The following is a 23,687-nucleotide window of genomic DNA, read 5'->3' on the forward strand; positions in this document are numbered from 1 at the left end:
AGTATTCTTTTTCCACACTTTGGCGACTGGTAGGGCCTCCAGAGTCCCAAATATAAGTACTAAAATGGTTAAAAAGTTGATTTTGCATAATATGTCCCCTTTAAAGCTTGTTCTCTAGTACGCAGCAGGCACTCACTGTGTTCAGTGCTGACTCATTCTTTTAGTTTGAAATGATTGTGTTTCTTGTCATGTGTAGACACGCTGCTTATTAAAGATTGTCCACACATTTACTGATGTAACATTTTGCTCTGCCCAAGCAGTTTTCATCACTGTAAGTCATTATTGTTAGCAACTTCCTGTCTACAATTTTTGATGATTCAATCAGAATTTTTTGTGGAGGGTAGATCACCCAAGTATGTTCTCATACAATTTTTTTTACGAATCTACCCACTGATGATGTCACAAAAATGTATCTAACTACAAGAAATCCCCATCTCTTATGATGGGAAATCTGTAAAAAGAAAAAAAAAGTATTACTAACAACTCACTGGATTTGACTCACTTGGTATGTATATGTGTAGACAGTCTACCATTGGACTGTTTCATCCGGATCTAATCTAGAGCACAGATTTGGTTGCAATTGAACAAGTTCAGACGTGTTTTGTGATGAATTTTGTCATGACTATGTAAGATGGTGAAAGCTTTAAGCAGATGAAGTTCTAAGTCACGTATGTGCCAAAGTATCTAGACTCTAGACACTTTGGCACTCTAGACTCTAGAGTGCTCTTTACGTTGCGACTTTGTTGTGTTTGTTTTCAGTGTCAGCCACAGCCTTTTACAAAGCTCAGCCGGTCATTCAGTTCATGTGTGAGGTCCTGGACATTCACAACATTGACGAGCAGCCCCGCCCACTCACCGACTCCCACAGGGTCAAGTTTACCAAAGAGATCAAAGGTATGTCACCAAAGAGCACACTCAGACTCTGCTTTTTATATCACTGTGAACGTGTTTGTGTTCTGTCTTGTGAGCTGTTGTTTGATGTTGTTGCAGAACACAATAAATGCTCCTGTCACTTGTATTTCACCAATTCTTAACCTCTGTTTCCACAGGTCTCAAAGTGGAAGTGACACACTGTGGAACCATGCGTAGGAAGTACAGAGTGTGCAACGTGACACGACGCCCTGCGAGCCTCCAGACGTACGTTTCCTCATCACGCCCTCAGTCATTTTTTGCTCCGCAGTCAAAGCGCTCAATGACTCACATCCATTTCTTGTTCCTCTCAAATCTGCAGGTTTCCTTTGCAGCTTGAGAACGGTCAGACAGTGGAACGCACAGTGGCGCAGTATTTCAGAGAGAAGTACAGTCTGCAGCTGAAATATCCCCACCTGCCTTGTCTGCAGGTGGGCCAGGAGCAGAAACATACCTACCTGCCACTGGAGGTAAGGACCGTGTGGTTCCAATGTCAAATACTGGTCTCAGGAAGGTGAATCATCACAGATAATGTGCTAAATGTTGAGACAAAATGCAAGGTTGCCTCTAAAGTTAAGTAATCTACTGTAAGAGGATACTTGAAAACCTATGCAGTGTCCTGGAGAACACCTCCCACCCCCTCAATGGCGTGCTTGTCCAAAACAGAGTCCAACTACAGAGTAGTGCTGGCAATACATGGATATTATAGCTACGAGACAAGATATGTTCTTAGATTTTGGATATCGTCACATTAATTTTGAAGAAGCAGATGTAACACACTCAATTTTGCCGTGGGGCTTAATAAAGTATTGTAAATTTGATAAATTAGGAGTATAAGACACAATTAGTGCAACAAATTCAAGGTGACTTTTTAAATTAAGCGTGTGCATAAAGTAGTCTGGTTTGTAATTTCTCACTTGCAACCAGTCAGTGCTATGTTGTTGGGATTACATTACCAGTTCATAGGTAATGTAAAAAGCACATAAACATTGGCTTTAAATTATAAAAGTCAAACAAATTAATTGTAATTATGCGGCTGAATTAGCAACCGATTAACGTAAATTTTCTCCATTTAGGTTTGCAACGTTGTAGCAGGTCAGCGCTGCATTAAAAAACTAACAGATAACCAGACATCGACTATGATCAAAGCAACTGCTCGTTCAGCACCAGACAGACAAGAGGAGATCAGCAGGCTGGTGAGTATCATCTGGACCAGATAATAAGAAAAAAACTACTTAATATCAGGTGGTTGTTTCTTTTCCCCTCCAGTAAAGTTAAATAATAAGCTGTCTTTTCTCAGGTGCGGAGCGCAAATTATGAGGCCGACCCATTCGTCCAAGAGTTTCAGTTCCGCGTCCGGGACGAAATGGCTCAGGTGTTGGGCCGCGTACTGCCGGCCCCCATGCTGCAGTATGGCGGCAGGGTGAGCTCTGAACCATTTATGGTACCTTACCCTTAAATCACACTTCACACGCATGTTTCGAACACCTTGTACATGGTTTATATGGGGATTGTTTGTCTTTTTATGCCAAAAACTAAAAAATTGTAGATGATATTAATATAAAATTATATATAAGGGGGGAAACGCTGAACTTTGTTTGTCCAGATTAATTTTTTTCATGTTTTATGTGCCTTTCCCATTATGCCTTTCCCCTATCTGACATCTTCTCCTCTTATCAAGGATTTTATACTCTTATCAAGGATTTTATACTTTTAAAACGCATGCATCCCATTTTTTGGGTTCGAAAAGAAACGGATCTAGCTAAAAAATTAATGTTCTTGCATGAGGCACTCAGAAACAAGTTATCTCTTTCCAATCACTCTGCCATTATATTAACCATCAGTAATCACCTGTTTGCCTGAAGCATTTGTATCCACACACTGTGTCTGTGTGTGTCCATGCATTGAATGTGTGCGTGTGTATGTGTTTGTGTGTGTGTGTCAGCCCCAGCAGATAAACCCTGCACTGTCGTTCCAGAACCGCACGGTGGCCACACCCAGCCACGGGGTGTGGGACATGAGGGGGAAGCAGTTTCACACCGGAGTGGAAATCAAGATGTGGGCCATCGCCTGCTTTGCCACCCAGAGGCAGTGCAGAGAGGAGATCCTCAAGTAAGTCCTCTTAAAGATGAAGATTATTACTGTTTAGTTACAGGAAAATTTAAATAAAGACAATAAACTACTTCAAGAATGGGAATATGACCTATTTTTTAACATGAGTCAAACTTTATTGTGATATTATGATTGTAATATAGGGCTACAACAGTTGTTTGATTATTTAATAATACACTTTTATAATAATTTTATTGGTTTTAATGTCTTTGTTTAATAATTAAAACAAATATTAAGATTGTTCTGCTCCTTTAAATATGAATATCTTCTAATTTCTTTGCGCCATTTAACAAAGGAATCACTAAAACTGAGAAAGTGTGGTTTGTGAACAAAACTAAACATTTGAGAACGCCCTAATTTTTTACATTTTATGGACCAAACAACTCATCGATCAATCAAGAAAATAACTGACGGCTAAATCAATTTATAATTATAAACATGATGATTTTATTATAATATCCAAATTTTCCTAGGAGCTTCACTGAACAGCTGCGGAAAATCTCAAAGGATGCTGGGATGCCAATCCAAGGCCAGCCGTGCTTCTGCAAATACGCCCAGGGAGCTGACAGCGTGGAGCCCATGTTCAGACACCTGAAGGACACCTACGCCGGGCTGCAGCTCATTATTGTCATACTGCCAGGGAAAACACCTGTCTACGGTAGAGACTTGCTTGTAAAAACTATGTTTAAAGTAATAAGAACAACACAAGAACAGTGTCTAACATAATATAAATAACCTCTGACCTCCAGCTGAAGTGAAACGCGTCGGGGACACCCTCCTCGGCATGGCCACGCAGTGTGTCCAGGTGAAGAACGTCGTGAAAACGTCTCCACAGACGCTCTCCAACCTCTGCCTCAAGATCAACGTCAAACTGGGAGGAATCAACAACATCCTGGTTCCACACCAGCGGTAAAAAAACAGTGAAATACTTGAGTTAAAATTGGTGTTAAGTACTATTTTATGATTTGAGTGTCCGGTCTCAAAGCTTTGACAAATGTCTTCATGAAGTGATGAAGCTAGTACTAAGGAGAATGCTAACAGCAGCGATGGACAGTGAGGTAAATCATCGCTGACAGCAGCTTTAAAGCAACAGTGTGTACACTTTAGCAAGTAATGAGTGTAAAACTTTAGCAACATTTATTGTTGATATTCCAGATAAGATGTCATGAAAAAGCCATGGACACAAACGTATATCAGACCAGTCATTGTTAGCAATACCAGTTGATTAACGCACACGAACAGCATAGCATCATGTTTGTGTTTAAAATAAATAACTATGTGTACGGCTGATTTTAATGTGAAACAAATACAACAGGAGTGCTATTAACGGTAAAAGTAGCAGTGGTTGTATCATGGCAGTCATCTTGGAGTCCCATGTTGTGATTGATGAGGTTTCTCCCAAGTTTCCGAGTTGGAAATCCAAGTCCATGACCTTGGAAATTACAAGTTCCGACTGCAAATGCAACATGCACGCATGTGTCGGAGAACCTATGCAGACTTAAGTTCTCAAAAGATGTTTAGTTTGTCCAGTGTGTGCAACTGAAAAAACATAAACAAACGCTAAACAAGAGCTTGAAAAACAATAATTCATACCATCAGGTCTTTGTACACTTATTAAATATTCCGTTTTAATATTAAGGCTAACATTTATGTCTTAAGTTTCCAAAATTCAAATAATTTCACCGGTGTACAGCGGCTTCATGTTTTAGTTCACTCTCGACATTTACTGTTTTATATCTCGGTGTCTTTCTGTTGGCTGGGCAGCGTCACTGCTCAACAGATAAGTGGGAGGTTAAATGTGCGTCTCCTCTCGTCCCTGTAGGCCGTCTGTGTTCCAGCAGCCTGTCATCTTCCTCGGCGCAGACGTCACTCATCCTCCTGCCGGTGATGGGAAAAAACCATCTATTGCAGCGGTGAGGGAAAACAACTTGATTTTATTCCCCCTTAAAAATCTGTTTTAAAAGAGGCTTCAGATGCTGATTTCACTATGATTGTGTTTGTAAATATAACTGTTTGTTTAATAGACTTATTAGTTTCACTGTAGTGCTTATACAGCCATTACCAGAGTGGCCTTTCTGACCTCTGACCTCCTTCTACAGGTGGTGGGCAGCATGGACGCCCACCCCAGCAGGTACTGCGCTACAGTGCGAGTCCAGAGGCCCAGACAGGAGGTCATTCAAGACTTGGCGTCTATGGTGCGAGAGCTTCTGATCCAGTTCTACAAATCAACGCGTTACAAACCGACCAGGATCATCTTCTACAGGGATGGAGTGTCCGAGGGCCAGTTCAGACAGGTTTCAACTATTCCCTTCATCCTGCCCCATTTCATTTAGTCTTGACATGAATGAGCGCATGTTAGTTTTCACCTCGTTCCTTGAATAATAACTGTGTTTTTCTGTGTAGGTGCTGTACTATGAACTACTGGCCATCAGGGAGGCTTGCATCAGTCTGGAGAAAGATTACCAGCCGGGGATTACGTACATCGTCGTACAGAAACGCCATCACACGCGCCTCTTCTGTGCTGATCGCAACGAGAGGGTCAGCAGCACATAACTCCTGTCTTTGTTAGATATTAACAGTAATGTTAGAAATTATTGCCTTCACCTTAAAATATATAAAAAGCTCTGTTTTCCTGAATTAATAATTTTGGTTCCCTTTTTCTCAGAGAGTGGTTTCTTAAAATCAAATTTAGGTTATAGCTTGTTTTCCATCTTATTATGCTATTAGAAACGCCTCAGATGTGTTTAGACTATGTTTTCAAACATAAGATTTTCATCATGTAAGATTGAATATGAATCACTTTATGCCAAAAACTAGAACCAAAACCTTGTTCTTTATGAAAAATCATCTCACTAATTCAGAAAAATAGACCAGAAGTAATTTTTTATTAACAAATTATCATTTTAAGTCAGAAAAAGGAACTAAAATTATGTTCTTGGTGGAAAGTATTCTCGCCAATTCAGAGGATGAGTGAGAAAATAGGCAAATTCTTTTGTTTCTTTGTCTGTTTATTCCTGAATGGTTCAAAGGGGAATTTGATATAAGCAGTTTAAGGCACAAACAGGTAACGTAACCTGGGGTTTTCTTATATTTTCGTTGCCAGGTTGGACGAAGTGGAAACATTCCTGCCGGCACCACAGTGGACACAGACATCACTCACCCATATGAATTTGACTTTTACCTCTGCAGTCACGCTGGGATCCAGGTAAAACCAACACACTTTCATTAACAACCAGGTTTCTCTGCTCCTGCTAAATTTAGCTGCTCCTTGTTTGTCCTCTCTCTCTCTCTCACTCTCTCTCTCTCTCTCCCTCTCTCTGGAGTGCGATTAACTCTGTTCTCTGCCGCCTCCAGGGTACGAGTCGTCCTTCTCACTACCACGTTCTGTGGGACGACAACTGCTTCTCCGCTGATGAGTTCCAGCTCCTCACCTACCAGCTGTGCCACACCTACGTCCGCTGCACTCGGTCCGTTTCCATCCCAGCGCCGGCCTACTACGCACACCTGGTGGCCTTCCGCGCGCGCTACCACCTGGTGGACAAAGAACATGACAGGTTGGGAAAATGCTCTTTTTAGATTAACGTAGGCTGTATTTAAAGATGTACAACTTAAATTCAGATTCTTCCTCAGGCTTCTAGCAGCTGTCAACATCACTTACAGTATTAATATCACAAACTATTGATATTGGAATCACTATTTTTATTGCCAGAAAATGTCAACAAACACAAAAATATACCAGAAATTATTTTATAAATTACGAAATGATCACTTCAAGTCCAAAAACAGAGATAATAAAAAAATAAAGTACTGTGTTCAGTCAGAAAACATTTTTATTTTTATTAGGAGTTTTTTGTTGCAGCAAATTCAGAAAAAAGACTAACAGGGTGAATAAATATTGTCAGAAAAATGGAGCCAAGATGATGTTCTTGGTGGAAAATGATCTTGATAATTCAGAAAAAGAAAATCAGAACTTATATTCTTGATAAAAGTATTCTCATTTAAAGTCAGAAAACAGAAGCCACATTATGGAAAAATGGACCATAAATACTATAATTTTATAAAAAGACGATGTTATAATATAAGACCGTCTTTTTCCATGTCAGAAAACTGAGTTTCCTGACGTCCCATCTGCAGTCTCACTAATAGATGTCCCCGATTCCTCCACTCTGGACCTTTTTTAAGTTTTAGGAGCATGAGATAATGTTTGTTGCTTCACGTAACAGTTGTTGTGTTTCTGTTATTTGTTTTTCCGGCAGTGCGGAGGGCAGCCACGTGTCGGGGCAGAGTAACGGCAGAGACCCTCAGGCTTTGGCCAAAGCTGTTCAGATCCACCACGACACGTTGAGGACCATGTACTTTGCCTGAACCTTCTTCCACATCGCATCCTCTTGTCTCAGCCTCTCATCCAGTCTTAAGGTTTGACTCCACGCTAGGGCGCCTCTGGTGCGAGGCGGTGGCTACTGCAGGCCGCGCGAGGAATCACAGCCACGTTATGCAACATGAAAACCAGCCAATTGTTCCTGCCGCTGCGTCACTTACTCCTCTCCACATCATCTCCATTCTGAATCTCCTTTTAGCCTCCAGGTTTGACGACACAAACTCAAAACTACGTTGTTGCAGGGATTATCGTAATGTGCGTATGGATTACGGCATAGCCGGTGGGAAAATATGAACAAAAACTGATGATTCTTTGGTGCGTGGTTGTGAATGAAGCAGAACCGGAGAAAAGTCCTGACTTCTTCACATTGAGCCTAACATTGCTGGTTTATACTGTATTTTATTTTATTTTTCAGCTTTCTAGATACTGTATGTGTTTGTGTGTCGAGCAGATGTGCGGTCGCCATAGCAACTTGTGAGCGGAGTGCGACCCGCCCCCCCTTTTTTTTCCCTTCATAACAACAGTCATTCTTGTGTCTCCCTCCGTTAATCCAGTGGTTTAACAGTCGTGGAATCGAGTCACGACTCTTCGCTCTCCCGACACAGACACTGAATGAAATCTTTAACCTTTTTTTGTTTTGTTTTTTTCTAAAAGAAAAGCCACGTATATACTGTCCCTTTTTAAAGGCTTTGTTTGTGCATCAATTGTTTGCAAGTCGAAATGAACTGTGTTCAATTTTAAACTTTTCTAACTCAAATTTCAGTTTGGTGCAGCGTCTTATACCAAATTTATTCTTGTATGTTTTATTACTCTCATTTATTTATGAGTGTGTTTCTATTTAAACTTTTAAATTAAACACGTATGCAGCAATAAAAACGAAAGACGGACTGTTTTTAATCTTCAAATCTATCACACCACAAACGTCGGCTTCTTCTTTAAAAACACGAGTTGAGAGCTCCTTCAGCGCGATGTGAGATTTAAACGCAGGAGAAGCGGAGGGTGTTTGTCGAGTATTTGTGTGTCACAGTGGTTTGTTGTGAGGGAGTTTTAGGACGTGACGATGAGCCAGGATTCGGGAATGTGTTGTTTGTGACAGTGACGCTGGATCAGTAAGGATCAGTGAGGAGGTGCTTGGAGAAAAGTGATGATCAAAGTGCCTGATGTTGTTGGTTTTGCATGTTGGTTTGAGTGTTGATGCAGAAGTGCGCAGATACTGCACTGTGTTGAAGATGGCACTGCAACTAAGTTATTTTCATAATCGATTTAATATGTCCGTCATTTTCTGATGAATCGAGGAAGTATTTGGCCCACAAACCGAAATTAATTCAGTTTTAATGGTTTCTTCGTTAAAAGGAAGCAAAAACACCTGGATATAGTCACATTTAGGCAGCTGAAAAATGTGTTAATAAACTAGTTGGCGATTCATTTAGTTATAGATTAGTCATTGATTAGGAAGATCTTTTTCATAATTTGGTGCTAAATATCTTTCGATTTCATCATGTTTTGATGCAGATTCTGCACCTACATCATTTATGAATTATACACTTATTTTCTTTTATCAACAATAAATAATTTGATCTCTTAAGGTTTCATCGTCCTCTGAGGTTTTCCTGTTTGCACTTTTAACAAAATTTAATCAAATTGGATGTTTCTTTTAGTTTCAGTCCGACTTCTGTCACTCAGTGAAACAGTTTTAATAAATTATTGTTGAATAATTTCTGGCATTTCTCAAGGAAAATGTATTTATTCAAGCTTCTGGAATGTGAGCACTCTAATTTGTCTTTGTCGGTGAGTTTTTTAGCTGATTCTCAGACGTCTGAAGACGTCAAATCAGGCTTTTTTTCTTCAGACTATGAAAACAATGATTAGTTGCAGCTCTGCTCGGTTTGTTGTTTTATAAATGTTTCAGCACCAAAAACCCGGCTCCACTGATGGAAATCTAACATTTTCTCGAGTATAAATCTCTCTTTTGGCATGAAATCATGTCAATATATAATAAGTTAATTTACATTCAATTATTATTTTTTTTTCATAATGAGAATTTGATCGTTGTTGCCAGAGTTTTGGAAACGGTACATGTGTTTGTTTTAACAAAAACAAAAAAGAGTTATTGGTATTTTTCAGTGCTTGGACCAAACCAATGTGCCTGGTGGTTGGGGAGGGGGTTGGTGTAGGACTCGAGAAGGTGTCGATACTTGTACGGCGTCGTTCTTAAAAATGCTGCGTCACCACAACCAAACGGTAGCTGCTATATTTAATATCAGTAGGTTTTAAATAAAATAGGAACTTATGGTATTTTACATCACTTAAAATTAGCTGGGTGTGTTTGTGGTTGAGTCCAGTTTTGAAGTCTAAATGTTTTCTTCGATTGTCAGAGACGATTGTCTCCGCTGCGTTTGTTTGTCGTTGTGTTAGAAGCCGTTTCCCGAGGTCAGAAATTACCAGCATTTGATTTTACTTGAATAGTTTTAGTAGTTTTTGTGGGCATGTTTAACATAGTGCTCTGCTTGTTTTTCAAAGTTTATAATATACAGTATATATAGATGTAATTATGTATACACAGAGCCTTATTACAGAACCCCCCTGTTTTCCTGTCATGATGCCACTTCAAGCTGTTTGACTTTTTAAAGCCTTGACGAGCTGATTGATGGCTTTTCCCCTCTTTAAGAAAATAAAAGCCTTTTTTAAAAACTATAAAAGGAGATATATTTATATTTACAGATACTAATCAGTATCTGTAAACAGTAAAACACTTATTTTTCCTATTTGAAGCAGAACAGCTGTGTTGAAATAATGGTCACTTTTCCCAAATTTGACGATGCAAATCTCGTGCTTTGAGAAGAAATGTGTTTTGTTTTTTTTTTGTTTTTTGCGTTGATCTGCTTTTTCTGAGATTGTCGGAGACGTCGTTGGTGTTGTTTTGTCGATGCGCCGACCCTCCTCCGTCGTGACGAACGGCTCGATGCCACTCTTTCACGTCCGATATACAGATATCACATTTTACACTGCGAAATGTCCGACATAATTTTCCAACTGTGTAACAAATATAAGCAGCTTAAAACATGACTAAGCTAAAATGCTGTCGCTGATTTTTATCTTTCTGATATCTGATCCAGTGATTTATCATTTTCGTTCCAGTATCGGACAGTATCGATATTATGTCATGATGCAAACTTTTACCTCATGACTTTTAAACGACTTTGCCATTAATAATAAGTTTGTGTCGTTTCAGAAACACAGTGTCTAACGGTGTGGCAGGCGTTTGTCGTCGTAGTCACATGACGCCATGTCTCTTTCCAGCATGTTGTGTCAGATTTGACCGATATCTCATACATGATATTTACTTTATTTCAGTGATGAGCTGATACAATACTTGTTATCACTGGATTGGATATTAAAATGTGATTTTAAATGCTTCACTCGACAAAGGCAACATCGAAATGTTTTTAAAATTGGAGGTTTATAGCTGGTAGGCGTGAGAAAACATACAGATATACTAATATATTGCAATATTTCATGGCATCAGTTCTTTAAAGTGCTGTATTTATACTTCACAAATATTCTCGATAGTGTTTTTTTTTTGGTTGTATTTAAGCCTCCGGCCCCTAGTGAGCAGCAGGCTTTCAGCCATTTGACTCCTTTCACTCCTCACCTGTCCATATAATGTTATTAATTTTACTATAGTATTTTACTATACTTTAACTTTAATTAAAATAGTCAATTTTTGATGTGGAAAAATCGGAACTGTAACAACTTGTAAACCTAGTATAGTGATATACATCGTATCGGAATAAATCCATCAGTGCAAACTTCTTAAGAGGGAAAAGACTGGTGTCGATATCAGTAACATCTGGTGTGAGGAAAATCTTGATATACAAAAATATTGCGATATTTCATGGTATGATACTGTATTAATTCTTTAAAGCACTTGATAGCGGGTTAAGCCTCCGACCACTAGTTGGCAGCAGGACTTCGGCCATTTGATCTCAAACTAGGCAAAAAGAAAACAACCTTTAACATTTACATCGTAACTGGACATGTATCGTATCGCTAGTGGCTAGGAGATAAAGGTGTCACGTGAAAACTGGTGTCAATATCGGTAGATCATAGTATCAGTAATATCGGGCGTGAGATTATATTGATATGCAAAAATACTGCGATATTTTGTGGCATGATACTGTAAGCCTCTGACCACTAGGCCCAAATTGGCCCAAAGTGTGTGTGCAAAAATATTGTAGCTTTTATGTTGAGACCGCAAAAGTGGTAAAAAGACTGATGTCGTTATCGGTTTGTCGTAAAATCGGACTCAGAAAAAGTGGCTTTGACTAAATTCTATCATCTCAAATGCTCACTGGAGGAATTAATGACTCGATCTCGTCACACGTACGAACTGCGAGAATCAATTTTAGGAGGAGGGTCTGAACGTTTATCCACGGACTCCATAAAAACTTGCTGTGCCTTTTTCTCATGGTGCTACAAGAAAGAACATCAAAGAATGTGCTGCAAAAAAACACAAGTGTATATAATATTAATATTAATAATACATGGCAATACTGTAAAGAGCGAGTGAGTGTGTGTGTGTGATTCTGACACCAAGAACAGGAAAATTATGTAACTGATGGGTTTGGAGTGAACAGGACCAAAAGTTCTGTGGGATCAGTTTTGAAAAGGACAAACACAAAGACAGGGAACACGACTCACCACTCCGTACGTAAACAAGTAGCTCAGCGTAGACTTTATGTAGCATAATTTATTTAACTAATATTTCTACTTTGACCCCCCCTTCTTTGTTTTTTCTTTCTTTCTCACTGCCTTTGAAACATTTATCTGCTTTATCACTCGTGTGTGTACATGTGTGAGTGAGTGTTTGTTCTTCAATCGACGACAGTAACGTCGCAAGTTTCCGTGCGACCGGTTTATTCTTCCCTCTCCGTGTGTTTGCATGTCGCTTTTATTTCTTTTTAATGTGAAATCTAAACGTTTACAAACATCTTCCTTGTCTCCATATTTAACTTATGTCCCCCACAAAAATAAAACACTTGTGTGTTTTGGCTGCATATCATCAAACTCAAAACTATCTATTTTTGCCTGATTATGAATTTGTGTCACTTTTAGAATTTTTTTTTTTGTCTTAACACTCATGTGATCCTGGTCCTACATTGAGCCTTTTTATTTGGTTGTTATTATATTTAATTGTTTGGTTTTTTTGGAATAAATACACTTCTGTATGAAAATCAAGTTTGTTTTTTTATTTTTTATTACTACAAACACAGCAGGACACACAGAATATTGTCTTAAATACAGTATAAAGTTAATGTCAAAAAATACATATTTTGATTGATTTTGATAGTTTTAAATGTAATTCGCCACATGTGCTAAAGAACAAACAGGATAAATTCTAGTGATGTGTCGTTCGTGAACGATTCGTTCAATATGGACTAATCTTTTATAAGACTTGGGAGTAATGAGTCGTCTCAACAACGCCCACAAGAGGGCTACAGCGCCACCCGCTGTAAAAATGAAGGAAATGAACGAAATGACTCAAAAAAAGATTCGTTCTATTTACTGTCCGAGAGAAAAAGATCCGAGTCAGTAAAAAGAGTCAAACTTCCCAACACTAATAAATTCCTACTTTGGTTGTTATTATGTTTTCTTTCTGAAAGAAATCTTGGAGAAAGCTTTTTGACACCAAATTTTGTTTTTATTTTGAAATTCATTTGAGACGCTACACCAGTTTTACTTAAAATTGCCAGATGTTACAATGGTCGATATTTGCTGTTTTTTTGTTTTTTTAGATAATTGGTTGTTTAATATTTATTAATTGCAGATTACACACTTTTTTCAGAAACTATATATTGTTGCTAAATCATAAACATTTAAATTTTTCATTCAAATGTAGTTGTTTTTTTAAAGACCTGTTTATGTATTAAATATAGTTTATACATAGTATACATATATGTTTTTATTAAAATACTGTATATAATTACACTGTAGTGCAGGAGAGACCATTAGTTGACCAATATTTGAAAGATTCAAATGATTATTGAACAATAATTAATCATTTCTTAAAATATTTTACCAAAACAAAATTAAGTAAAATAAAAAAGAAAAGACCAACCAATGATCGTCCTGATTTCTAAAAATCTCCATCTTGTTTGACCTCCGGATACGTGACAGATTTGTTGTTTTTAACTCTGTCATTTCCCCGTTTCCTCAAAGACACTATAAACTGTTACCATGACAAATGTGCCTATATTTTTTTACATAATTTCTTAAAAATACGACTAACTCAACTTTAGGAGCCTCTCGAAAGAACTTAAAACATCTACAAATCTACTTCGTACTGATTCTGCAACTTTTTGGATGCAGTCGACAAGTTTCTCACTGCAGCGCCACCATCTGTTCAACGTGTTTAAGACACTGGCATCACTAAACTCAGCTCTTGCTCTTGTGTGTTTGCTGATGGCACACCTGCTGCAGAGCAGATGTTAATAAAGCTTTTTTTTCATAAATGAAAGCGACACAGTAAATAAACTCATAAACGGACATCGCCGGACTGGACTGATGCAAGTCGATGTTATCTGTGTGTACATGTTCTCCTCCTGTTATATCACTGACAGGAAAGTGTAGCGTCACGTTTACACGTGTACACACACACATACACACACACAACACGTGTTTTACTCTAAATTAACTCTGAGGTTGTACACGTCGTTCTTCCTCTGCCTTTTAATTGCTTCATCCCACGCTCCCATAAAACGCTCGTCTTTGATTAAGCGGCGTCATGAGTCGCATACGGTGCTTTTACATAACGCAGTTCAAGCCCGAGTTTTGGGGGCAGAGTCTTCATAGCGATTCATACATACAGTTCGGCATTGTTCGCTTTGATTCTTGTGTCGGACGTCTCACTCGTGACTCTTCCAGTGACGACATGGAACCTCACCTCAGGTACTAAAAAAATCACTAATGGAAAAGAAAAACAAACGAGTCAAGTCGAGCTCCGACTACAATGGAAAATCACCATCGACATCAGCATATAAATGACTGAATTATCTCCTTGAAATTTTGATTGTATTGCACATCTTTTTTTTAGCTTTAGTATCCACACAGAAACGGAACGCAAACATTTGTCATTTTAATCCACACAAAATTACTCCAAACACTGTAGTACATATGCCAGGCCTGTACGTGGCGCCGCAGAAATACAGAAACAAAACTGTAGAAGAAGATGTTGAACATGTGCACTGTATGCAAACCTCTCCTTACCTTTAAATAAAGCTTTATTAGAATAAGTAAGTCTACATTACAACGTTTACAATCACGGAAACAGAGCGATGGAAGCAAACAGACCAAACCATCTTCAAACACAAGAAGAAGAAGACGAAGAAGAGGACAACGATGAAGATAAGTGACAGTGAATGCAAGGGGTGGGATTATGACATCATCATTTTCCCAAAGTAGCCTATTGATTGTTTCCATGAAAACGCATTGAGGACATTTTGAGATTTTCTCTAAATGTTTCCTTTAAGTCCCAGCACAAATCTCGTCTATTAAAGCAGAACTATGCAGCATTTTTACCCTCATTTTACATCTTCAGAGTATGTAGGGGCGCTCTCTACTGCCCCCTACTGTCTGTTAGTGGACAACCAACCCCGCAAGATCAGGGCCGCCAACCTGGAGTCTTCAGGTTCAGGAGGTCTTGCGAGAAACATGAATTGCTTCACGGCATGTAAGATCAAGCCAGTGATGGCGTTATTTTAGACATTCATCGTGGCAGAGCCGGCGGAAAAAGGAGCAGAGAAAACCAGTGTCGGAAGAAACGACGAGTAAACATCGGACCGGCTTTTTTAGGATGGCAAGAAATCATGAAAAACGGATGTTGACCGACATGGACATGGCTCCACAGCTTGTGTTCACGGCCCTGTTGAAAACAAATGCGTCAACAGTGAGGATAAGAGGTAGACCATGGATGGTTGTTTAGGGTGGTTTTGTAAAAAGTGGAGTGGCTCAGTGGTTAAGACCGGTACTCTGTGTGCGAAAGACATCATAGTCGCAATGGTCGCAAGTTCGATTCCTCCCCTGGCTGATTGTACTCAATTCAATTGTAAGTCGCTTTGGATAAAAGCGTCTGCTAAATGACATGTAATGTATAAATATGTATTCCGAAACAGTAGGGGGCGCTAATGAGAGAAAAAGGCAATGAAAAGTGACAGACTTGCAAAGTTCTGCTTTAAAGCAAGAAATTGTTAATGGTTCATGTAAAATGTGTCCAAAGTTTATTTCACTGGTGAGGGTGGAGTAAAGATCTTGAGATAAATTGAATGAACACTTCCTCAAAGCCAACTCAAGGAGGCGCTGCTTCAGTCTTGCCGTGTCTCTGATGAGTCGCTCCGCACCTCAGAATGTGCAGCTTGGCCATGATGCTCCTGAAGCAGCGGTTCAACATGCTCCTGACGGTGGCCGAGGAGAAGTAGAAGATGAATGGATCCAGGCAGGAGTTGAAGACGCTGAAGAGCAGAGCCGTGTCCCTCCAGTCCTCGCTCTCCATACGGACGAACCCCACCAAATGCGAGGCGTTGTACGGCCCGAAGCACACCACGAACACGATCAGCGTGCCGAGCGCCAGGCCTATGGCCCGCAGACGCCGCCACCTGCCAATGTTGGGCAGTCGTGACAGGATGTGGATGAAGTTGACGTAGCAGAAGCAGCAGATGATGAGGGGGATGCAGAAGAGGAAGACAAAGAGCTCCAGGCGGAACGGCAGGATGATGTCCAGCTCGTCCTGAGTGAAGTTCAGGTAGCAGGTGGGCGGAGGCGGCTTACTGTCGGTGCCGTTGTCATTGTGGTGATTACCACCCGTTCCTCTGCCCCACTGGACGTAGGGCATGATGTAGACAATGCTGAGGTTCAGGGAGGTCACCAACCAGATGGCGATGCTGGTCAGCACGGCGTAGCGAGGCCTGCGAAACATGGAGTACCTGAGGGGGAAGGCCACGCCTAGGTAGCGCTCCACGCTCACAGCCGTGAGGAGCAGCGTGCTGTTGTAGATGGTGACGTAGAAGAGGAAAACGATCAAGGGACACAGGGAGAAGTCCAGCAGCCAGGCCATGTCGTCAAAGGCCTCCTTCATTTTGAAGGGCAGGCAGAAGAGGAAGACGAGGTCAGAGATGGTCAGGCTGAGGAGCAGGACGTCGATCGGAGTCGCCTTGCGATGCACTTTGCGACAGAAGGTGCAGAAGGCCAGGATGTTGGCGGGGACGCCCATCAGGAAGGTGAGGATGTAGACAAAAAGCAACACGTGACTGTACCTCATGGTGGCGGCGAAGAGCAGGGACGGACTCTGACGACACTGGAACAACAAGGGATATGGACCAACATTATTGATGCTGAGATTTTAATCATCATCAAAGAATTCAGAGACTTTAATGTCGAACATGCTAATGATACCAACGGCTAGGACTCATCCAACATCCAACATTTAATCCATCTGACTTGATACATCCAACAATTAATACTTCCATCTAATAAGTATTTCTTCTGTCCATCCATCCAACAATTAATTCCTGCATCCACCCACCCATCCATCCATCTACACATCCATCCATCCACACATCCATCCGTCCATTCATCCAACAATTAATTCCTCCATCCACCCTCCCATCCATCCATCTACATCCATCCGTCCATCCATCCAACAATTAATTCCTGCATCCACCCACCCATCCATCCATCTACATGCATCCATCCACACATCCATCCGACCATCCATCCAACAATTAATTCCTCCATCCACCCACCCATCCATCCATCCACCCACACATCCATCCATCCACCCTCCCATCCATCCATCCACACATCCATCTGACCATCCATCCAACAATTAATTCCTCCATCCACCCACACATCCATCCATCCTACAATCAATACTTTTCAACTAAAGTTTGAGTGTCACTTGATAACAAGTCCCTATAATGTGAGTTATTACATTTTAATGATGTCGTGATCAGGCTAAGGGTAATGTTAAGGTTAAGTTAAGGATTAGACCAGTAGTAGTTATGGTTCAGGTTAGAATAAGTAAGTCAATGTCCTCTGAAGACATGGAAACCAGACTGTGTGTGTGTGTGTGTGTGTGTGTGTGTGTGTTCCCACAGGTGTTTCCACTCCCACAATCAGACTGTGTGTGGATTAAATTACAGAGTGAACCTGTGTGAGCTTGTGAGTGGCTCATGAAGCTTTTAATCTACGATCATTGAAAGTATGTGTGATTATTTTTAATCTGTAGAGTTTGCTTTAATTGATTGTTTAGTTATTTTTGTAACAGTTTGTTTTCTTTCTGTTCTTAGACTGAACAACGACCCATGAAGCAGCTTCATTTAGAGTCACCGCTCACTAGCGTCCAAATCATCAACGTGAGTTCATCTGTACATTTGTCCTCATGTTAGCAACTGAAATATTTGTTAAGAATTTACACACTGATAATGTCACAAAGATTATAATATTTTCAAGAAATCCTCATCTCTTATAATGGGCAAAACTGTAAAAATACAGAAAATCAGACAGACTCAGTCTCACCCTGCGTAACCCCACCATCTCCATAATCCTAACCCTAATCCTGTATGCTTTGCCTTCTGTGAACAACTTCCTGTCTCCAGTTTTTTACGGTCAATCTGTTTTCGTAATGAGTAGGTGATCACCCAAGTATCTTTCCATTACATTTTTTTAAGAATCTACAAACTGATGACGTCACAAAGATTATAAAATCTTCAGTCTCTGATAATGTAAAAAAGAAATCACAGTTCTGTCAAAATCCAGTGGATTTTAGCGAAATTTTATGAATCTACATAGAATCAGACACTCTATCAACAGACTAAATTTCATCCTGCCTAACACGACAATCTCCATAACCCTAACCCCAACCCTAATCCTAATCTTGTAAATGCTCCTTCCCCATTCCCCATTTCACAAAACTGTAAAACACAAAGAAAACCATCATATTTGAATGATTTGAACAACACATTTGGTGTGTGTTCAGGATCACACCCTCTACCATAAAACTACATTTCATCTGGATTACAGATGTAATGCTAATTTAATTTCAGTCCCATTGAACATGAATATCAGCGACATCTTAACAGATCAGGAGGAATTTTGTTATGATTGTGTAAGATGGTTATAAAAGTCATGTTTATTTAACGACGTTAAACATTCCGTTTATTTTCACGTTGTTTCACATAAAATCTTTTACAGAGACACTCACCGTCGGACAAATCCATGTTTTTTTACACTTTCCCCTTCAAATCCTTGTAAAAGGTTCATGTTAAAAAACACTGTTACACATTTATATCAAGTCAAGTTCAATATGCCTGATCATTAAAAAAAACATGAAAACTCACCTCAAACGTGGAAAAGCGTTTTCTTCATCCCTGCGTGTTTGTTTGTTTGTTGTTTTTTTACGTACAGAGCTGCAGGAGTTGAGTTTTCATTTCTTTGACTTCTGGAAACAGACTGATCTTCATCAGCTCGTCACACAGACCATAGATAATCTGCCGTCTCACCTTCAACTGTGGAAATTTAATAAGCTTGTGGACACAGTGTTTGTTCTCCGCGCTCCACAAACATCATCTCCCAGTAACAGCTTGAGAGTTGAAGCGTGACGATGATGATGATGATGGTGGAAACATGCGGTCATTTTTCTGTCTTTTCCGTCTTTCTGAGTCTGTTATGACTTTTGTTTTACACTTAAATAACAATTCACTGTAATATAATGGACTAAAATGAAAAAGAATTCATATAAAATATAAAAAGCACAAACGTAATAACATTTGGAGTCACATACAAGTACGGAGGAGGATTAAGACCACGTGACATTTATTGAAAACAAAAAATTCAGACTTATCTCAAAACGTTTTGCGTTTTAACTTTAATCTCAGAGTTCCAACTTTTTTTTCCTCAAAAATGACTTTTTTTTTTTGGAACATTTATTAGAACAAGTTCCTTGACAGAGTCTCACACATTATGACAAGTATCAACACTCACATTGGTATCAAACTGACAAAATACAAAATACAGGGACAATCAAATAGCAAAGAGGTGAAAGACACCATCGAGCCTAGTTGAATATTCTCACCTTTGCAAATACATTATAACAGGTGACCATTTTTCAAGATACAAGTCCGTCTGGAGTCGAAGGTTTGCTGTTGTGTGTTCCATGCAATTTACATCCTTAAGCCTTTGAGACCACTGGTCCAGTGTGGGAGGATGAGGCTTAAGCCACTTTACTGTAATAATTTCATGTGCAATCAATAAAAGAACCCTGAGCATAAACACACTATTTTTCCCTAAATCTGTTAACGATACAGTACCCAAAATGAGTTGCTGTGGTTCAATTGGTCTATTTAAATTCAAAATCTCACATATTTGTCGCTTCACATTCTCCCAGAATTTTTGCAATATCTAATCTCATCCATGAAACCAATTTTCCAAGTGTTGCTGCCCAGTAGTAACTTCTGAAATGTGGTAAGGCTAATCCACCCTTGTCCCTGCGTGCACAGAGGACTTTGAGTCTCACTCTAGGCCTTTTGTTCTGCCATTTGAATTTGGAAACAAGTTTATCCAGAAATGTAAAGGTAGATACAGGAACAGGGATGGGTAACGCATTAAAAAGAAATAACAATCTTGGCAGGACATTCATCCCGATAGTTTCAATCCTCCCAACTAAAGACAAAGGAAGCATCTCCCATCTTTCCAAGTCATTTTTGATTTGAGAAATAAGTTTATCATAATTTACTTTATATAACGGATTTGAGTCAGAAGGACTCCCAAATACCTAAAGCCCCCTTTAGACCACCTGAATTTCACCTGTCTGTGTAAGCACGTAGGCCAGCGTCCTGTTATCATCATTGCTTCTGATTTCAGTGCCCCAGACATTGCATAAGAGCCGGTATAGATGACTGTGGATTTCTTATAAACAAAATAACGTCATCTGCGAACAGTGACATTTTATGCATCTTGCCTCCCTCATCCACTATTCCCTCAATCTGATCATTTCCCCTTATTAACTCAGCAAGCGGTTCGATACACAGTGCAAACAAAATAGGAGAGACCGGGTTTCCTTGCCTAACACCTTTTTTAAGATCAAAACATTTAGAGCAGTACCCATTAACCCCAACCCTTGATATTGGACCTTTATTCAGGATATTAATCCATCTTAAAAATGCCAAATTGAATCCCATTTGTTCCATGGTATAATTCAGATATGACCAGTCCACCCTGTCAAATGCCCTCTCAGCATCAAGACTGAGAAGCATTGACGGGTGGGCAGAATGCCTTGCTACTGATTGTACATTTAAAGCTCTTCTTATATTGTTTGCTCCCTGACGACCCGGTATAAAACCAGTCTGTCAGGGTTAATCAATTTACTTAAGTATTTCTGCATCCTATTCGCCAATATGGCACTGATCATTTTTACGTCATTCCCCAGCAAGCTGATTGGCCTATAGGTACCACAGTCCAGTGGGTCTTTCCCCTCCTTATGTAAAACTGTTATTACGGCCTCTGACCAGCTCTTTGGTGGGTCATTTTCCTGTAAAGCATGATTAAAGACCTGACAAAGTTTTGGCACACGTTTTCTCCCTACTTTTTCTCAGAATTCTGACTTTTTTTTCTCAGAATTCTGACAGCTGCTTCTTGTTTTTCTAGGATTGTAACTACAATTGGCATTGGTTGTTATTGGTATAATATGTGTATAATGTGTAAAATAATATAAAAACAGAATAAAAACAAATCCTATAAAATACCGTATGTGAAGCAAGACAAGTGGATAACAGAAGTTTATTTAACTTTAATTTAGAAGTTATAGTACTTCAACAATCAAATCAACAAGTCATCACAATATCTTTGTATTCAATCAACCTCACATGATAAAGTTGTTGGGGGGGGGGCAACCTTTATTTTTAAGGTCATTGTGGAACATATTTCAAAGTAAACCAAATGAATCAGTTTTTAATGATTAGACACACAGATATTTATTTGTGTAAATATCATTTCAAACATGAATATTTTGGGGAAAACTGGTTTTTGTTCCATCTTACATTAATAACTGACAAACACTCGGTGGAGCCATTTCTTCCACCATGCAAACACTGTTGAGCGCACGTTTTGTCAACATCATCATCACTGAGGCTAAAAAAAGAAAGACAACAAACAGTTAGTACAAATTTCTTTTAAAAACACAGACGTAACACTGGAAACGCCAAGACGCCACATGTGTGGTCAGACTTGCAAACAGCTTATGTCAACAGCAGGCAGAGATAAAGTCTACATTATTTGCTGGTTCATCCACGAGGAGAAGGTAAAGTGGATCTGGTCAGATAACACTGATGACTCTGGACTTTCAAGGATGTTTGTCTTCTACCAGACTCTCCTTAAAATCAGGTTTGGCGGCTTAATAAAAGGCTCACTGAACAAAATCCAAGCCAGTGTAAGAATATGTTTGCCTCTTTCTCTCATTGTTTGACAGCTTTGTAAACCGCTCACTCCCCCACACCAAAGTCCATAGAGAAAATCATCGATTTTACATCTTGGCACAAAATAACATGGACATAAAATTGATCCACCGCTGAACTCCATCAGTCAACTTAAATGTGTTCATTTGGGACTTCGGTGTTTGAAATCCATCATCCAGATTTAGCAGAGTGACACAAACTGACCACACGAGGCAGCAGTAGACCAGCAGCTCCTGTGTCCTTGTGAGCTAAAAACGCAGATTTTCGCTATGGACTTTGGTGCAGGAGAGTGAGAAGTTTTAGAAAAGGCAGTGAATATATTCTTAAAATATTGTTGACATAAGCAGGTGTATATTTTATTAGGTCAGCCTTTTGTTAAGTGGTTGAAATCTGTCCCTGACTGTCCACTGACCTCACTCCTGACTGACTTTCATCACCTCCACCCCTACTTGGCTCCTCTCAGATACTGTAGGTGGCGCCCTGACATTTGCGGCACCGTTGGTGGTGTTGCACTGATGGCGAGCCCCTTCCATCCGGCTGAACTGACTTTGTCGTCCGCACATTCTTCCCATGATGCCTCTGGACCCTGCAGGTGACAGCATCAGCATGACCACGGGTTCCAGGAACACGTTACAGGAGCTCGTGAGCATCGCGCAAGTCCTCCACTCCACGTTTGTCCCCAGCGCAAACCCCACGATGTGCGAGGCGTTGTACGGGGCGTAGCACACCACGAACACGGCGAGGGTGGAGAGGGCGACAGCCAGGACCCTTCTCTTCCCCATGAGGGGCAAATTTGAACGCCACACCAGAGTCACACAGCGCAGCGTGCAGAAGGACGTCACTATCAGGGGACACAGAAACAGGACGATGGCCATCTCCAGGCGTAGAGGCAGCAGAACGGCCAGCTGCGAGGGGCTGAAATTGTCGTAGCAAACTGACGTGTCATTTTTGACGGAGACAAAGTGAGCGCCCCCTTCAGCCGCCAGGCCGAAGCCCAGGTGGAGCAGCACCAACGCCCAAAGTGCCGCGCTAATTAAGCAAGAGATGCGAGCGTGGCGGTACCTCTTGTAGACGATGGGGAAGGCGATGCTGAGGTAGCGCCCCGCGGTCACGGCGGTGATGAAGAGGCAGCAGCCGTACAGCGACGAGAAGAGGAAGAAGCTGTAGATGGTGCAGACGAGCGACGGCAGCTTCCAGTCCTGACGCAGCATCTCCAGAGCTTTGACCGGCAGCCAGGCCACCAGGGCCAGGTTGGCCAGGCACAGGTTCAGGGCGTAGACCACGTTGGGCGTGGCGCCACGCTTGCGGGCCTTGCGCACGTACACGAAGAGGACGAACAGGTTGGCGGGAAGTCCCAACAGGAAGGTGAAGGTGTAGATGATGAGAGCGACACAGTCTTTGACCTCCACATGCATCGCTTCACTTCACAAATCTGCTAAAAGACATCGGAGGTCCAGAAAGAGAGGCAGCACTTCCTCCGGTTTACCATGACAAACACGAATCATCAAACAAACTCAAACAGAAAAGTTACATACGAGTACTTTGCTCTGTCGAGTTTCAGAGTGGACTCTTTGACAGAAGAAGCACCATGTGTGAGAGAAAAGGAGGCGTTGGCCGCGACGGTGCTGATGCATGTGGGCGCGGCGAGGGGCGAGGTGCACACGACACGACATCATGACACGCATGATAAGGAGACGCATCCACTCATGTGGAAGTCTGGATGCGTTTAGCCGGCACCAGGCTGCTCTAATGGTCCGCTCAGCAGAGACAGGTAGCATCTGGAC

General features: G+C 40.6%; 3 protein-coding genes across 6 annotated transcripts in view; 1 reads left to right on the top strand and 2 right to left on the bottom strand.

The window, feature by feature from the left end:
* Positions 1-12,633, top strand: part of ago3b (argonaute RISC catalytic component 3b) — a 22,322-nt gene extending 9,689 nt beyond the window's left edge. The window contains exons 7-20 of one of the 4 annotated variants that reach the window (XM_044052328.1): positions 760-894; positions 1,050-1,137; positions 1,232-1,379; positions 1,986-2,105; positions 2,210-2,353; positions 2,855-3,021; positions 3,495-3,679; positions 3,771-3,930; positions 4,844-4,934; positions 5,121-5,315; positions 5,425-5,559; positions 6,125-6,226; positions 6,376-6,575; positions 7,278-12,633. In XM_044052328.1, coding sequence (XP_043908263.1) covers positions 760-894; positions 1,050-1,137; positions 1,232-1,379; positions 1,986-2,105; positions 2,210-2,353; positions 2,855-3,021; positions 3,495-3,679; positions 3,771-3,930; positions 4,844-4,934; positions 5,121-5,315; positions 5,425-5,559; positions 6,125-6,226; positions 6,376-6,575; positions 7,278-7,386 — 1,979 coding nt within the window. In that variant the 3' untranslated portion in view covers positions 7,387-12,633. The remainder of the gene's footprint in view (positions 1-759; positions 895-1,049; positions 1,138-1,231; positions 1,380-1,985; positions 2,106-2,209; positions 2,354-2,854; positions 3,022-3,494; positions 3,680-3,770; positions 3,931-4,843; positions 4,935-5,120; positions 5,316-5,424; positions 5,560-6,124; positions 6,227-6,375; positions 6,576-7,277) is intronic. The other 3 variants (XM_044052330.1, XM_044052329.1, XM_044052331.1) reach the window with 3 other exon arrangements.
* Positions 12,634-15,547: 2,914 nt separating this feature from the next.
* Positions 15,548-19,069, bottom strand: LOC122786231 (free fatty acid receptor 3-like). Its single transcript, XM_044052380.1, has 2 exons — positions 18,793-19,069; positions 15,548-16,748 (listed from the first exon to the last, which is right to left on the bottom strand). Exon 2 carries the CDS (start codon positions 16,710-16,712, stop codon positions 15,744-15,746), a length of 969 nt encoding a protein of 322 aa, XP_043908315.1. The 5' UTR covers positions 16,713-16,748; positions 18,793-19,069; the 3' UTR covers positions 15,548-15,743.
* Positions 19,070-22,251: 3,182 nt separating this feature from the next.
* Positions 22,252-23,358, bottom strand: si:dkey-211g8.9 (free fatty acid receptor 3). Its single transcript, XM_044052376.1, has one exon. The coding sequence runs from the start codon at positions 23,316-23,318 to the stop codon at positions 22,317-22,319; it is 1,002 nt and encodes a 333-aa protein (XP_043908311.1). The 5' UTR covers positions 23,319-23,358; the 3' UTR covers positions 22,252-22,316.
* Between the last annotated feature and the right edge of the window lie 329 nt (positions 23,359-23,687).

This window comes from Solea senegalensis, linkage group LG20 (genome assembly GCF_019176455.1).
Source record: "Solea senegalensis isolate Sse05_10M linkage group LG20, IFAPA_SoseM_1, whole genome shotgun sequence".
NCBI classification, from domain to species: domain Eukaryota; kingdom Metazoa; phylum Chordata; class Actinopteri; order Pleuronectiformes; family Soleidae; genus Solea; species Solea senegalensis.